Below are 17,512 nucleotides of genomic sequence, written 5' to 3' on the forward strand. Positions count from 1 at the left end.
TTTTCACCAAATGAAGGTAATTTAGAAAAAAAGAATGGGAAAATCTGAATTTGATTTCCAGTATTGCCACTCACTAGCTGTGTGGCTTTTGCAAATCACCTCTATGAGCCTAACTTTTCTGTCATCTGTCAAATGAAAAGAATAAGATCCTGTATCCCTGCCAGTCTTAAGCAAGATTTAAGAAAGTATTTTACCAAGTGCTATATAATGTAATAGATATCACCATATTTATTATTAGTAGTATCATTATCATTATTTTTCCTAGAGGAAGATGACAGTACAATGTTTTGAGCTTCTTTGCTTTATTAGAAAAACTTTGAAATAATTAGGAGAAGACTTAAAATACTTTTTTTCTTCTTTTTTGTTAATCCTCACCTGAGGATATTGTTTCCTTTGTTTTTTTAGAGAGTTGGAAGGGCAGGAAGGAGGGAGGGAGGAACAGAGGAAAAGAAAGGGAGAGAGAGAGAGAGAGGGAGAGAGGGAGGAAGAGAGAGAGAGACATTGATGTGAGAGACACATTGCTTGGTTGCCTCCTGCACATGGCTGGGGACCGAACCTGCAACCCGGGTACATGCCCCTGAGCAGGAATCAAACCTGTGACCCTTTGGTATGTAGGCCTATGCTCTAACCACTGGGAAATACCAGCTAGGGTTTAAAATGCTTTTGAAAAAACTTTTGAGGTATCTGGGAGAATTCAGAAGCATGTATTACAGGATCATATTTTCTTTTGCGCATTTTATGGCAGTTAGACAAGATGGTCTCTTACAGGGAAGTGAATGGGAAAGGTAGGATTAAAAAGTGATAATCTAGAGGAGACCAAGATGGCGGCATAGGTAAACACCTGAGATTGCTGCCGCAAACAACCACTTCAAAAATACAACTAAAAGACGGAATGGACATCACCCAGAACCACAGGAAAGCTGGCTGAGGAGAGACTCTTCAACTAGAAGGAAAGAGAACAGCATACCGAAGCTCAGAGGAGGCGCAGTGTGGAAAATATAAAGGTACCGAGGTGCGCGTGCAAAGTGGGCTGGTGGCTGAGGGCACGGTTGTCGTTTTCAATCAGGAGGGAGTCTCAGACTCTGAGCTCCAGATCCGGGCGAGTCTCTAGGGACTCAGACTCAAACGGGAGAAGCAGGATTGTCTGGCATCAGTTGAAACGTGAGGGCAGCTTTCTCTCCGAGATTTGCAGCAGTTGCCAGGGTTCTGAGAAGCAGAGCCTCTGGGAACGGGACTGAGAGCAGCCATAACTGCTCCCTCCGCCCGCCCTGTTGAGCCCGCCCCGCCCAAGCCCAGTGCAGAGCCATTTGCCGGATCGCCTCAGGCAAAGGCTAGATTAGCACCTCTCCAGAGGACAGAAGTTTTCCCACAGCTGATTCTCACAGCCAGTCGGCCTGGTGGTCAAATCCCTCTAGTATTAACTACAACAATCAAGGCTCAACTAGAACAAGACTGCGCACAAAGACCACAAGGTGGTGCACCAAGAAAGCATAAAAAATGCGGAGACAAAAAAACATGACAGAAATGGAGGATATAGAGCTAAAAAACGCAATTTTGAGGGCTTGCAATAATGTGCTAGAAGCAGCCAATAAACTTGATGAGAGCCTCACGAAAACTAATGAGACCCTCGATGCTATGATAAAGAACCAACTAGAAATTAAGCATACACGGACTGAAATAAAGAATATTATACAGACACCCAATAGCAGACCAGAGGAGCGCAAGAATCAATCAAAGATTTGAAATGCGAAGAAGCAAAAAACACCCAACCGGAAGAGCAAAATGAAAAAAGAATCTGAAAATATGAAGATAGTGTAAGGAGCCGCTGGGACAGCTTCAAGCGTACAAATATCAGAATTATAGGGGTGCCAGAAGATGAGAGACAGCAAGATATTGAAAACCTATTTCAAGAAATAATGGCAGAAAACTTCCCCCACCTGGTGAAAGAAATGGACTTACAGGTCCAAGAAGCGCAGAGAACCCCAAACAAAAGGAATCCAAAGAGGACCACACCAAGACACATCATCATTAAAATGCCAAGAGCAAAAGACAAAGAGAGAATCTTAAAAGCAGCAAGAGAAAGAGACTCAATTATCTACAAGGGAATACCCATACGACTGTCAGCTGATTTCTCAACAGAAACTTTGCAGGCCAGAAGGGAGTGGCAAGAAATATTCAAAGTGATGAATAGCAAGAACCTACAACCAAGATTACTTTATCCAGCAAAGCTATCATTCAGAATTGAAGGTCAGATAAAGAGCTTCACAGATAAGGAAAAGCTAAAGGAGTTCATCACCACCAAACCAGTATTATATGAAATGCTGAACGGTATCCTTTAAGAAGAGGAAGAAGAAAAAGGTAAAGATACAAATTGCGAACAACAAACATGCATCTATCAACAAGTGAATCTAAGAATCAAGTGAATAAATAATCTGATGTACAGAATGAACTGGTGATTATAATGAATCAGGGACATAGAAAGGGAATGGACTGACTATTTTTGGGGGGGAAAGGGGAATGGGAGATTCGGGAAGAGACTGGACAAAAATCGTGCACCTATGGATGAGGACAGTGGGTGGGGAGTGAGGGCGGAGGGTGGGGCGGGAACTGGGAGGAGGGGAGTTATGGGGGGAAAAAAAAGAGGAACAAATGTAATCTGAACAATAAAGATTTAATTAAAAAAAAATAAATAAAAAGTGATAATCTAGGATCCTTACCAGACCTCTTGATTAGCAATTCTTTTGTTGGAACCTTTACTACTCCAAGCAGATACTTTTTTAATGACTGGATACTGGTTATATCACTGGCTGTCAAATCAAACAAAAAAGAGAAATTACTTGGGGATCTACTGACCAAAGAGTTTGTATTTACAGTATATTCACATAACCCTTCATTTATACTCACTAAATCTTAGCGTTAGAAGATACATTAGAGATCATCTTGCTCCAATCAAATGCCCTTTAAATGGTTTTAATTAAATTAGTCATATATGGATGAGTGTGTGTGTAATTTTATTTTGAAAAAATTCAGGCATATAGAAAGTCTTCAAGAATATTACAATGAAATTCACCTAGATTTACCCACTAACATCCAGACACATTTATCTTTCTCTACATTCTCTCTCTCACACACACATAGTCAATACATATTCTACTTATTTTCATTATACCCTTCAGAAGTTAAGTTGCAGAGAATATAACTCCTCATCCCTAAATACTTCAGCATGTATCTTCTAGGAAAGACATATCATTTAAAACAGAGTCCCTTTTAATTATGATTGTGATGAGCCATTTGGTGCTCACCTGACTTGGTATCTTCATGATAAATGGCAAAAGTGACCTCTGCAAACTCCAACAGCTCTGCCAGGAAACAGGCCTCTCCACTGCAGTGCTGAGTTACTAAGTTACATGAGAACTCGGTGTGATGGGAGAACTCAGGGCAGAAGGTACAGGCCACGGGGTGGGTTTGGCGCTGTTCTCCCTTGGGCAGGAAGGAGAGATGAATGGTGACAAAGGCATTGACCCCTACTGAGGCACTAAACTGTAGAGAGGGTTCCTGCTCAGCCAAAGCCCTGTAGGGGAAAAGAGTGGGCAGGAGGAGAAAGAAATACAAAAAATCAGCTTGCCTGCTCAGAAAACATCTCCACCATTTCTGTGAGGCAAGAACATTAAGCAACCGTATTTCCTATCTAGGCTTTTGGCAGTGCCACAGTGTGCTTTCTTAGTAATCTGGTTTCAGAGTGTGTGTGTATGGGGTGGGAAGAGACAGCAGTCATCCACACCAGAGTGACACTTCACAGACACTTCATTGTTTGGCCAGTGTACTTCAGCCAAAGGCTACCAGGAACCAACTACAACTGAACAAGTTGGGTTTACTGCTCACTGTAATAGGGAGAACACACTATTGAACACACACTGTGAGAATCATGGGGCACCTTAGTAAGTAGGTCTCAGAAAGGACTTACAGCACTGGGCTCATGTTAGGTGATTTGAAGGAATGTGTGTTTAAGGAAGTGGGGCTTTGCTTTGAGGATATTTTTTTCATTGATTTTTAGAGAGAGTGGAAGGGAGGAAGAGGAGGGGGAGAGAGAGAAAGGGGGGGGAGAGAGAGAGGGAGAGAAAGAGAGAGAGAGATTGCTTGCCTCCCACGCGCTCTAACCACCGAGCAAGTGAGAAGGCTCACTTCAGAGCACCTGCAATCTGGATACCAGAGTGAAGATTCAAAGGAGGAATAAGTTGAGAGTACCAAGAATTCCTCTCTTCAATAGAGGCCATGTAAAACTTATTTCTGATTTTACTATATTCTACTGGCTAATAAATGTAACATTAATTATCTATACAAATGGAAGTAATTAAAAAAACCTATACATTGGTATAGAAGTTGGTAGTTTAATGTTGACCAATGTCACCCCAATAGATTTAATTTTTTAAAAAGTTGGTAGTTTATAAAATGACTTCATATTTGTTCATTTTTACACTAATCCTTATAAAATGGGAAGGGGTGTTCATAATTTTCATTTTCAGATGAAGAAACTGACATTCAGAGAGGAAAACAAACTAGCCCAATATCATGCACAGCTAGTGGGAGATGGAACTAGAAGCCAATGGATGCAATTTCTAGTGGAGTTCTGTTTCCATTACACCATGCTTTGTCTCCTATCCTGTGGAACTCTCCCAACCTATCAGAAGAATATAGTGTTAGGGATAGCCTGGCTTCTTGACTTTTTCCTTATTGAAGCTATGAAACAGACCAAATATGGAACTCACAACAAACTGTCTCCAATCTGACTTTCCCTGAGTCCCCAGCGAAGGGGACTACTGAATTTCTCGTCTATTATTGAGTTTCTCTGAGATCTACTGAGTATCTATCTAATCCAAGTGATTCTCTGCCAATTAGTTAATTTAACACCATATTTAAGAATTCTGACCTTAGCTGGGTCTCACACAGAATAGGTACTTTAGACACACAAGTTACATGGCTTTGCAAATGTTCTGGTAAAAATTATTTGACCAGAATAATTTTCAGTCCTCTTGATTATTTGGTAGTCCTACTTTTCCCCCCCAAGATTCAGATTAAGATATGTTGATGGGCCTTGAATGCCAAGCTAAGCACATTGGACCTTATCCTGCGAACCAGTAGTCCTTAAAATAGATTGTGTATAACCTATGGAGTTCATAGGGTAAACTATATGGGCATAGGGAAAAATGTTAAAACTTCTATATTTGTTATCTGATACATAAAAATTTTACCACTCTAATATATTTTATAATGTATTTATATACTGATATAGTAGTACACACAGATAATTTATACACAGTAAGTATACACATATTTGGAAGGTATGCTAAATTTTATTTTTTTCCATTAGTAGGAATACACAATTCAAATTAGGAGACCACTGCTACTGACAATGGGAAATGATCAGAAGTTTTAATGTTAAGTGACATGATTAAAAAACTGCCATAGTATTGCTTATGCTAACACTAAAATGTTCTCAGGCAATTATTGAAAAAGTCTATTAGGAGAATTTAGTGAGGAAAAATATTAATTATACTGAACATTTTACTAGCTGTTTCAATATCTGATCTCACATGGGCAATAACTCAATTAGCTATTTTGAGATCGTGAAGTTAAAGGCAAACAATTTGATTCTAGGTTACCAGGAAGAAGTTAAGGAGCACTAGCTTCTTCTTTCTTGAACTCATGTCCAAAGTGAACTAGTCTGCAGCAGGAGTATGACTTAGTTCCCTTTCTAACTGAGCACCAGTTATGTGCTAGGACTATGCTATGTGGTGGTTGGGGGACAGAGAGGACTTCAGGCAGTGTCTCTGACTAGAGGGGCTCACAAGCCTAGTGGGGAGAAACTCATGTATGTAAATAACTTAAGCAGAGTGATATGTGCTAACAGACAAAGGACAAAGTACCAATGCTGTCTACATGTCGGAAGACATAAAGAAAGGCGGCAAAGAAGTTGCAAAGTCTTAAAGGAAAACAGAAATTTGTTTAGCAGATGAAAGGAAGAATATTCAAAGTAGAGAGATGTATGAGCAAAGACCTGAAGGAAGCAAAGAGGGCCAAGCTGCTTATATACAGAAATAGTGTTCCAGGCTGAGAAAACAGTTAAGACAAAGGCCCTAAGAGGAAAATGAGCTTGGTGTGTTCAGAAGCAATAAGAGGGCCAGAGTGGAATAAGCAGAGGGAAGACTAGCAAAAAGAGATGAGGTCATAAAGATAATGGAGTCAGATCATGTGGGGCCTTACCGCCATTTTAAGGAGTCTAGCTTTTACTTTGACCGATATGGAAAGTCATCGGTGGGTTTGAAATAGAGACGTGTCTAATAAAATAAATAGAGATGTGTCAAGATCTGACTTAAGTTTTCATGGGATTACTGACTTCTGTATTGAGAAGCAACTTGAAGGCGAACAAACTAGAAAAATAGAAGCTGCTATTCAGAGACAGAACATGAGATTACAGAAGAGTTGCAATGACTGGTCCTGGCATGTTTCGAGGGTGTAGAGGATGACCGTGGGTATTAAGTGCTTAAGTAGGGTTGAGGATAAAGTTGTTGGACAAGGTTGAGGAACTAAATTGCTGATAACAGTTAAAAAATAGCAGAGTTTGCAAATATTTATTCACTTATATTCGTATATGCTTTCTTTTAAAAACAACAAAAAAAGTAGAGTTGTGGTTAAAGAGCTGGAAATTGTACATAAGAAAGTTTGTGTATCTGAACATTGTAAATCTTGTGGACTGCAGTGGGAAAATGTTTGAGAATTGCTTTTTAAGGGAACTTACTTGGCTGCTGCTTGCAGACCACAGGCTCTGATAATCTGGACTGAGATAGAGACAGCTCGGCCAGCAAGAACTCCCTCTGCTGTCCTTGGAGTACGCCTGTACCTCAGGCCCACATCTAGTAAACCTGAAGAATCAGGAAAAAGGAAAGCAAAATAAAAAGGTGGGTTGGAAGAATCTCGGTTCTATCAAGCCCCAAATTCTGGTTAGGAAGGAAGGAAGAAAATAAACTCTATAATCCTAATAAACAATAAGGGTCCTTAGCAGTGAGAGGATCTGCCCATGGTCAGAATCACATTAAATTATTGTACTGTAGGATTAATAAAGATAGCCCGGCTGGTGTGGCTCAGTGGCTAACTGTCGACCTATGAACCAGGACGTCATGGTTCAATTCCTGGTCAGAACACAAGCCCTGGTAGTGGGCTCTATCCCTAGTGTGGGGCATGCAGGAGGCAGCCAATCAATGATTCTCTCTCAACATTGATGTTTCTATCTCTTTCTCCCTCTCCCTTCCTCTCTGAAGTAAAAAAATATATATTTAAAAAAACACACATAATAGTAGTTACTATTTATACTTTATATTCAAGATTATATGGCTCAGAGATACAACTGCCTGCCAAGATTATACAACTATCACAGGCAGAACTTATATCCAGGTTTCCTAAACTCCTAGTTATTTACAGAATTGAGATGAGCTCTAGCTTTTCTTCTATTAAACTCATATTCCTATTACCCTCCTGCCACCACCACTTGAAACACCCTTCACATACCATCTTTTTTTTTTTTTAAGGAACAACAGAACAAGCTGATCAATGAGCATCAGGAGGAAATACTCAATCTTAACCATGGCAAGATAAAACCTTTTGTTTCACAGATACTCTCCAGAAAGCTTATACCATAACTTAATTTAGGAGGCTAATCCTATTCACCTATTATGTTATGTACTTGGAGGTTGGGTCATCCTAATGGAACCATGAGGATAGAATTCAAAACTTCAAATTCTAATGAATTCCTTCCAACTTTAAATCCTAACCTTTTCCTCTATTACAGTGAATTCCTAGTTCATATAAATATATTCTACCAATCCCACATCTGCTTATGTTGCCTTGGAATAATAATTCTCTGAGTACATCTATATAATACTTAGGATTTAGGCTGCGAGAGTTTATTAAACACTTGCTGAATTTAAAGGTGAAATGAGACAAGCAACATTTATGTAGACAGTGTATGGAACTATATATTTTCTAAAGCTGTATGCAAAATTAGGAGTGTATATTCTATACTAATTTTTCTAAGAGAAGGGGCCTCAGAGTTTTAATCAGATTCTTAGAAGGGTGAATACCACAACATACGAAGAAACACTAATTTAGAGAAAAAGACATATTTATGCATACTGACTTTGAAAGGGAAAAACAAAAACAGTCCTCAATTACCTGATGACTGGTTCCTCAATTCTTTCCTATTCTCAAGCCTGGGGGTTAAAGGGAGGTTAAAGGTCTGCATTCCCACATCTTCACGGTGCTGCATGGTTACCATGGCACAGATCCTCGATAATGGCAAGGTTCCTTTGGCGACCATCTGGTCTCTCACATTAGGATAATAGTATCTGTAAGCCACAAAAGCACAAGCTGGAAGAATTAGGCAGATAAATGATTCAGTCTGCTCTAGGGATCAACTTTGGAGCCTGACCTGTATTTGTGGTATACAGCTGTGGTTGTGTCTGGCCGGATTTACTGCCTATTACGTGGAGGTGGAACCCCATAAATTACTCTGTGTTCAGGATAAAGCCCAGCTTCCCACAGGCGTTCTGTTTGAGGTATCTGCATCTGGCTTGGACCTTTGGGAGCAGCCACTCCTGAAAGTTATCCATCCTGCAGTAGCAAAGTGGTTCTAGGTGGAACAGTCTAAATTTCTTCGTCTTTAGGCCCAAGCCCCTCAAATTTGGAGGTGTATGAGGATCTGTTAGTACCTACACCATTTCACTCTCATCTCAAAACATCCCATCTTAGAGCACAAAGTTATCAAACCTAATCTCCACCTGATTCTATTTAGGAAAAGGTTTTGGCAAGTGGCTGTTCCTGATGTTGGTTCCTCTCCTTTTAGAATTATACTCTCTTAGTCATTTTAGTTGGCTTCTTGGGGATGGAGATGCAAGGGAGGAGTTTGAACACGTTTTAATGCCATTATTTTTTCTGGAAATTGCCAAAGTGTGTGACATGAGTGGATTTATATTTATGAAGGATACTCTTCTGGTGGTGGGAAGAACAGATTAAAAGAAGGCCATTACATTAATTTAGGCATGATCTGATGTGGGCCTGAACTAAATAAGGCAGTAAGATAATCAGAAAAAGGTGACTGATACATTTGAGAGAACAGGAGGTAAAACTGATAGAATTTCACTTATAAGTAGTGGTTAGAAGTGTAAGATACAACTGAATAGATTTCAATAAAATCTGGACAAAAATCATTAACAAACAAAAATAATATAAAACACGGCAGAAGGGATTGCTTAGCTTCCTTATAATTCAACCTAGACTAGTTATGGGAAGGATGCTCTATGCTTGTGTATTTCCTTCGTAAGCACAGGATTGGGTTCTCCACACTACCTGCACCAGATTTCAAAGTGGACTCCACCTCCGGGCACAAGTGCTTGTGCAGAGAAGGCACTGAGTAGGAGCCTTTGCACTGGAACTTCTGTTGGCAACAGGAGAGAGTGATGGTGCTGACTATTAAAGATGGGATCTGGAACACAGAGTGTGGTTGCAGATCTGAAAGGCTTCAGAGTGATTCCTTTGGAAAAGAAAAGCAATTCAGAATAATCAACACATCATTTAGTGTTTTATATGTAGTATGACAGTATGTTAATGTCCAATATTATTCAATTTTATCCTCACAATATTCCTATAAAGAAAACAAAGCAGGTATTATTACTCCTACTTCATAGATGAGGATATGAATGAACACTTTGGGTTACATGGTGAACCTGAAGGTCTTAGAGCTAGTAGGTCACAGACCTGGAGCCAGAATCTATTATCTCCAGACTGTAATCCTATCAAGGTCCATTTCCCTAGTAGTTATGGTGCCTAAGATCTCATCATAATACAGAAGTAAAAGATCCCTTTGTTGGTGGACAATGAATGAGGGTTTCACTTTCTCCATATCTTCACCAACACTTATTAGTCTTTTTTTTAAAAATTAAAAAAAATATATTTTTATTGATTTCAGAGAGGAAGGGAGAGGGATAAAGAGATAGAAACATCAATGATGAGAGAGAATCATTGATTAGCTGCCTCCTGCATGCCTCCCAATGGGGGGATCAAGCCTGCAACCTCAGCATGTGCCCTTGGCCAGAACTGAACCTGGGACCCTTTAGTCCGCAGGCCGACGCTCTATCCACTGAGCCAAAACAGCTAGGGCTCCTTCTTTTTTTAAAATTATAGCCATCTTAGTGGTATCTTGTGGTGGTTTTGATTTCCATTCCTCAAACGACTAATGATGTTGAGTATCTTTTCATGTGAATTTGGAGGAATGTTTTGAGATCTTTGCTTATTTTTAATTGGATTGTCTTTCTATTATTGATTTGTAAAGTTCTTTATATATTTAGGGTACAAGTCTGTTATTTAAACCCGAAAACCAACACTGGTAGTGCTTCCCCAGTTATTTCTGCATGCTCAGAATGGCAAAAAAGGTTGAGTCACCAGACTTGCTCATTTCAAGATGAGATCAAAAAAAGCAATACCCTGCTTCCTTATTTTAGCTCTCAAAAATGACAAGATAGATATGGTAGGAGACAGTGCAGTGTAATGCAAGAAACTGTGGGGCCAGTGGATAGGGCATGGATGTCAACCTTGGCAATTGTTAGTGAGGTGGCCTTAGTCATTTCACACTTCTGAACTTTGTTTTCTCTATTGTAAAATACGGAAAATAGAATCGACCAGAATAAGTTGTTTTTAGGCTTTAAGATTATGATCTACTATGCTGTACACCTGAAACTAAAACAAAATAATACTGAATGTAAACTATAATTGAAAATAAAATTTGAAAGAAGATTATGATCTCTGTTAAGTATATATATGTACATATTTCCCCCAGGAGCAATGGTTCAGTATTTTTTAAATTGGTGTTCTTAAAGACATTATAGAACCTAAGTTCCATGGACAATGAGGATCAATTGTATGTTTATAGATGATAAGATTGAGTAGGCTGCCTGGCTGGTGTGGCTCAGTGGTTGAGTGTTGACCCATGAACCAGGAGGTCACTGGTTCGATTCCTGGTCAGGGCACATGCCCTGGTTGCTAGTCTGATCCCCAGTAGGGGATGTGCAGAAGGCAGCTGATTGATGTTTCTCTCCCATCAATGTTTCTATCTCTCTCCTTCTCTTGGAAATCAATCAAAACATTAAAAAAAAAAAGAATGAGTAGGCATGCAAATCATATAATATGGGACAAAATGTAAATAATTTGATGGATCTAGAAAGGGTACACAGAAGTTCTTTGTACTATTTTCACAACTTTTCCATAAATTTGAAGCCAAATCAAAATAAAAAGTTACCCAAAAATTTTTAAGAAAAGTAAAATAAACACTTAGCCTATCTCCTGTATTGCCCAGGTAAGACTAATTTTTGAGGAACACAAAATTCACTCAGGAAAAAAAAATTCCTAAGTATATCCAGTAAAAGAATTAAACAAGAATGAGAAGGCCTAATCTCCCCCACCTACCATTTTCAAGGAACTCGGGTCCTTTTAACACACTGGATTGTGAGTCTTGAACTGGAAAGTAGTACTGAACATAACAATCTGCTTCTCCCCAGACTGTGGCCTGAAGAGGGACCAGCCCTTTAACCTTGTCTACGTGGAGCTCAAAGTGGTGCTCCATCAGTCCATTTCCTTGGTTTTCTGCCTATTAAACAAACACAGAGAGACTGGTGAGCTATAAAGAGTAACTTGGTTAGCATATTGTTGCTTCTCTATGAAGTCTGAGTATAGATCAGTGATGGCGAACCTTTTGAGCTCGGCGTGTCAGCATTTTGAAAAACCCTAACTCCGGTGCCGTGTCACATATAGAAATTTTTTGTTATTTGCAACCATAGTAAAACAAAGATTTATATTTTTGATGTTTATTTTATATATTTAAATGCCATTTAATAAAGAAAAATCAACCAAAAAAATGAGTTCGTGTGTCACCTCTGACATGCGTGTCATAGGTTCGCCATCACTGGTATAGATGAAGAAATAAGCAAAATTAATTAGCTTAAAACAGATACTTAAGTTTCATTATGTATAAATCTCATTGTAATCAGATCAAGCTGGATTTACTCCAGATTATGAGACTGAGTCAATACTATGAAACCCATAATGTAATCCAGTACATTAAAGAAACAAAAAAACAAACAAATATGATCATCTCAATATAGGCAAAAAAGGCATTTGATAAAATTTAACATCTGTTCCTAATTCTCTGTAAACTTAAGAATAAAAGGTTATTTCCTTAATAAAATAGGAAATATACATTTGAAACGAACAGGCATTAATTTACTTAATTGCTATTTTTGATGAAGTTAGGAACAATATCAAAACTGTCAATAGCCCTAGCCGGTTTGGCTCAGTGAAGAGAGCATCAGCCTGCAGACTGAAGGGTCCTGGGTTCGACGCTGGTCAAGGGCATGTACCTAGTTGCAGGCTCGACCTCCGTTCCTGGTTTGGACACATTCGGGAGGCAACCAATTGATGTGTCTCTCTCACATCGATGTTTCTCTCTCTATCTCCCCCCACCCCTTCCACTCTCTAAATATCAATGGAAAAATATCCTCAAGTGAGGATTAACAAAAAAACACCACCACCACCACCACCACCACAACAAAACTGTTTGTCAATGGTAAGGACTATTTGGTGGGGTAGTGAATACACTGTTACTGAATAACTAACAATGTAGTTACTACTTACTATGAGCCAGGCACTCTATTAAGCCCTTCACTTATGTTAGCTAATTTAACATGCATAGCTAACAACAGTGGAACTAGGATTTGAACTCAGGTAGTCTAATTCCAGAGCCAAAGTTCTTTACCTCTATTCTGTACAGTAGACACTAGATAACTGATTATTAGGAATGTTCAAAGGGGAAATACAGGATTCAGATAAGGTTCAGACTGTATGATTTATACATGTTTAACATTCAATACATTTGGAACAGAGATTGCATTAGGTCTTTGCTCTGAAATCTAAAAACGCATGTCAGCAATACCTGCTCACAAACCTTCCTACGGAAACAGAAAACTTACAATTTGATTTCCCAGAGAAGAAAAATAGAGGGGAAAAAAACCCTCTCCAAATTACAGTGCCGGCTCAATTTGGCCATACAGTATTATAGCTATTTAATAATTCAGTTCTGCAGATGTTGAACTGGGTGAGGGACTTATGAATGTAGGAGAAAAAACAACTGTATTTTATTGATATCCAACATTTCAAGGATTTTTGTGCTCATAGTAAATAACATTTTATAACTTTCCACACTACATTAACACTTGGGAATATAGATGATTTTTTAAATTTGTGCTTTTATGTCATTTTTAAATAAAAATAAAACACTACTATCTATTGATAGACACTAATATTCAATAAAAACAGAAAAGTTTAGAGTTCATAACAAATAAATAATAACCCACTAATGGGGATACTTTCCTAATAGTTCTTTCTTTGCTAGAAACTTTAAATGTCATTCAGATTCAGATTAAAAAATATAACATACTTAAACGGTGTGTAGACTGAGATTTAGCTATATTGGACACCAAGAGACACCAAATGTAAGATACAATAGGACAGATATTATGGACTTAGAAGTCAGAAGGCCTATATCTGAACTCCAATTCTCCCATTCTTAGCTATGGGATCCTGGACAAGTAACACAACCTCTTTGATTTTCTATTTCATCCTATATAATATGCTAAGTGTCTGGTTGGCCAGTCGGCCGGTCAACCAATCAAAGCGTAATATGCTAATGATATGCTAAGGCCACTCAACCACTCACTATGACGTGCACTGACCACCAGGGGGCAGATGCTCAGACTGGTAGGTTAGCTTGCTGTTGGGATCTAGCTGATTGGGACTGAGTGAGATGGGCCAGACACTCCCTGGAGCCCTCCTGCGTTCCCTCCCCAGCCGGTCAACCTCTCATGTCTCTCCCCGGCCCTGATTGTGCTCTGGTGGAGTTCCTCGCCTGGCCTGTGCCCTCTCGTAATCTGGAACGTCTCGGGGGATGTTGGAGAGCCGGTTTCGGCCTGATCTCGCAGGCCAGGCCAAGGGACCCCACTAGTGCATAAATTCGTGCACCAGGCTTCTAGTCAAGTATAAAAGAGAATGAATATGACCTACTTCATGTAGTTGTTAGGAAAATAATCATGACAAAGTACTTTCTTAATTGTACAGCACTATACAAAATAAGTTACTTTTAACTTATTAGAAAAGCAAGGAACTTCACTCTAACTTTCCAACATGAAAAACAGAGTAAGATTTTGCTGCCTTACATTTGGGATCACTCTTCATCCCAGAACCCGTTTTTTTCCTGGATTATCTTAAAAGTATTTAAAATTAAGACTATTTTTTTAAAAGCAGCTAAGGTTCACCCCAATATTTTAAAAAGGCAATTAAGTTAGTAATTAGAGGATTAAGATCTAGTTGTCCAATTATATTTTCTTTATAAATTCAAGGAGCTCAGAGGGATACAGATATGCATTTAAGCCATAAAAGAAAAATAACAATGATTCCTTTGATCTATCATAGGCACTGAAGTACAAGTATGTTCTTTTGTTAAGCCTTTCACTACTGAAATAAGGATTTGGGGCAATGGTTTCACTAAAACTTGCAAGATAAAATGAGATTATGTACTTAAAAAATTTGTTAAGAGAGTACATTAAGTATTCTTACCACACACACAAAAAGGTAACTAGGTGAAGTGATGGATATGTTAAGTAGCTTAGATTTTGATAATTGTTTTACAACATAAACATACAATCAAATGTTTAGTCATTACCATTGCATTGGATGCTTTAGATAGCTGGTCCAGTAAATGGGCTGGCCTTGGACTGACGGGAGGAAGTGTTCCTTCTTCATTCTTCAATCTTTGTAGTGCCATTATCTGATCTGAAGAACCCATAGCTAAAAAGACTCGAAGACTCCCATTTTTCTGGCCTGAGAACACATCAATCACAGGCATGTAGCTGTCGACAGCAACAACTGGGAACTGAGCATCAAGCAGCAGGCGAGAAATCTTGGGATCTCTAAAGGGAGAGAAATTGTATATGAGCAAATAACAATTATCATCATGCTATAGAGTTGCTTCGTTTCTTACTTGACTCATTTTCTCAGTTTGTTAAAAATGTATCTACAACTAGAAAAGTAATAGTGGCTTGACAAAACATATGATTCTATTCATAATCCATCAAGTAAAATTTACCAGGCAGGACCTGGACAGGTGTCTCAGTTTGTTGGAGTGTCGTCCCATACACCAAAAGGCTGCAGGTTCAATTCCTGGTCAGGGCACGTACTTAGGTTTTGAGTTTGTTCCCCAATCCCAGGTGAGGGTGTGTACGGGAGGCGACCAATTGATGTTTCTCTCTTACATTGATATTTCTCTATTCCTTCCTCTCTTTCTAAAAATCAATAAACATATCTTTGGGTGAGGATTATAGCAAAAAAAAAATACCAGGCAGTAAGTTCCAAATGTAGCAAATTGAAGGCAGAGAATGTGTCTGATTTATCTCGGTATCATCACGGTCCTCAGTAGAGGCCTTTTGAATTGCATTATTTTACAGGTAGGCAGTATGGTCAACTAGAAAAAGTATGGACTTTGGAGTCTGGTGGATAAAATTTGGATAATATTACCAATAATACCACTTACTGAGTGCTTACTATATAGTAAGTACTTTAAAGTTTCTATAATCCTTCTAATACTGCAAAGGGTTAATATTATCCACTATTAACAGACAATAAAAAGTCCAAATGCTCTTCATGCTGAATCTTTGCTCTGCCCTTACTTGCTGTATGACATTAAGTAACCAATTTAATCTATCTCCTCATCTGTAAAATGTAGGTAATAAAACTTCCATCAAAGGACTGTTGTAAGGAGTATACTAAGATAACAAATATAAAATACCAACTGTGATGCCTGGCATATTTAGGTAAGTGCTCAGTCATTGGTATCTAGTAATGTTTTGCTCTCTCAGCAAAGAATGGGGTTTAATGAAATGAGAAGGGGAATATCAGACCAGACTAATATCACAACTCAAAAAGGAAGCAAAAGTCCGAAGCCTTGAGTTGGCAGTGGCATCCATGATTCCGGCAGTACTCCTTAGCCTGGCTGTGCTTTCCAATGTTGCCATCATAAGTACGTAAGCGTTCATAGAAGGCTTACTTATTTATTTTCTCACTAGATTCTTACAATTGCTCCAGGAGGGAGACAGATGATCTACCCTTAGATTCATTTTGTAGATGATAAAAAGAAAGTCAAAGAGATGACTTCTCCAAATTAAAGGACTAGTTTCCTCATTTGTAAAATGGGGATAATGATAATACCTCCTACAGTTATAGAAAGGTTCATATGAGATAGCGCCCACAACAGTGCTCTTTGTAAATATGAAACAGCATTTATAACACAGGTACATGAGAAGGCTGTTAGGAAAGAGATCAATGTTAAAATAATAAAATAAGAAAAAATCAGCACCTTGAATCAAAACAGAAAATGAACAGTCTGCACTGCAGATAGAAACTGTCTTCAGATAAAATCAACACCCAATCTAGGTGTTGGGTAGTGACAAGTGAGGTGCAGTAATCAAGTCTGAAGGTCTAAGACAATACTGAGTACAGAAATCTTGCATATAGCTGATGTGAACAATACTAAAGTTTTATGACAGGATAAACCATTAGTTTTGTGGTAACCTTTGGCAGTTGAGCTGCTTGGTGAGGAGAATGGACTCTAGAGCCAGGCTCTCTGGGTTCTACCTGTTCTACCACTTACGATATAATGACATGTTATATAGCTTCTCTGTGCCTCTGTTACCTCATCAGTAAAATAGGGAAAATAAAAGTTACCTGCCTCAGAGGATTGTTGTGAGGATTAAATGACTTGATGGGGTAAGTAAGGTTCTTAAAATAGGGCCTGAAACATGGTAAGCAGTATCTGTAAGACTGCTTTAACACAGGAGAAAGAGCAAAAACTATGGTGAAATTGAAAAAGTCCTCCAAGGAATTATAGGGCTAGCCATGTTTGCAAACCATAAGAATTCCTCTTCAGTCCATACAAAGTTAAAGATGTAAAATAAAGAATACTCCAAAAGATCCTATTTACTTGAATGACATGTAAAACTGATGGAGGGGGAGTTTCACCAGCCCGAGCAGCTTGTCCTGTCCTGGGCTCCGCACCTTGTTCCAAGTTTCGATTACCATCACATTGTTCTTAAGCCTTTCCAAGTATTTGGGAGACAGAGAGACAGGAATCACCTGGGGAGAGGAACAACAAGAAACAAAAGCCCACACCTGAGACAAAATAATTAATTTATACTTTTATTGAACACACATTTACTGAAAGCCTACTGTGTGCCTTGCACAGTGCTAAGAGCTGAAAACATTAAAATAAAATCTAACCTACATCCTCAATTTGAAGCCACAGTCTGGTGTCAGAAACAAACATATATAAAGGCCAAATACAAAATGGCATGAGTTCTCTGAT

The 17,512-nt window shown here is 38.7% G+C and overlaps 1 protein-coding gene across 6 annotated transcripts in view; it reads right to left on the reverse strand.

Moving 5' to 3' along the window:
- C2CD3 (C2 domain containing 3 centriole elongation regulator) overlaps positions 1-17,512 on the reverse strand; it is a 124,232-nt gene that overhangs the window by 56,943 nt on the left and 49,777 nt on the right. For all 6 annotated transcript variants that reach the window (XM_070425610.1, XM_070425609.1, XM_070425608.1 and 3 more), the window contains 8 exons: positions 17,132-17,283; positions 14,819-15,065; positions 11,512-11,692; positions 9,400-9,583; positions 8,227-8,399; positions 6,797-6,920; positions 3,303-3,571; positions 2,718-2,807 (listed from right to left, as the gene is read on the reverse strand). In XM_070425610.1, coding sequence (XP_070281711.1) covers positions 2,718-2,807; positions 3,303-3,571; positions 6,797-6,920; positions 8,227-8,399; positions 9,400-9,583; positions 11,512-11,692; positions 14,819-15,065; positions 17,132-17,283 — 1,420 coding nt within the window. The remainder of the gene's footprint in view (positions 1-2,717; positions 2,808-3,302; positions 3,572-6,796; positions 6,921-8,226; positions 8,400-9,399; positions 9,584-11,511; positions 11,693-14,818; positions 15,066-17,131; positions 17,284-17,512) is intronic.

The sequence above is a fragment of the Myotis yumanensis genome, unplaced genomic scaffold (genome assembly GCF_028538775.1).
Source record: "Myotis yumanensis isolate MYYU_CA2020_CCGP unplaced genomic scaffold, mMyoYum1.0.hap1 SCAF_10, whole genome shotgun sequence".
Taxonomy (NCBI): domain Eukaryota; kingdom Metazoa; phylum Chordata; class Mammalia; order Chiroptera; family Vespertilionidae; genus Myotis; species Myotis yumanensis.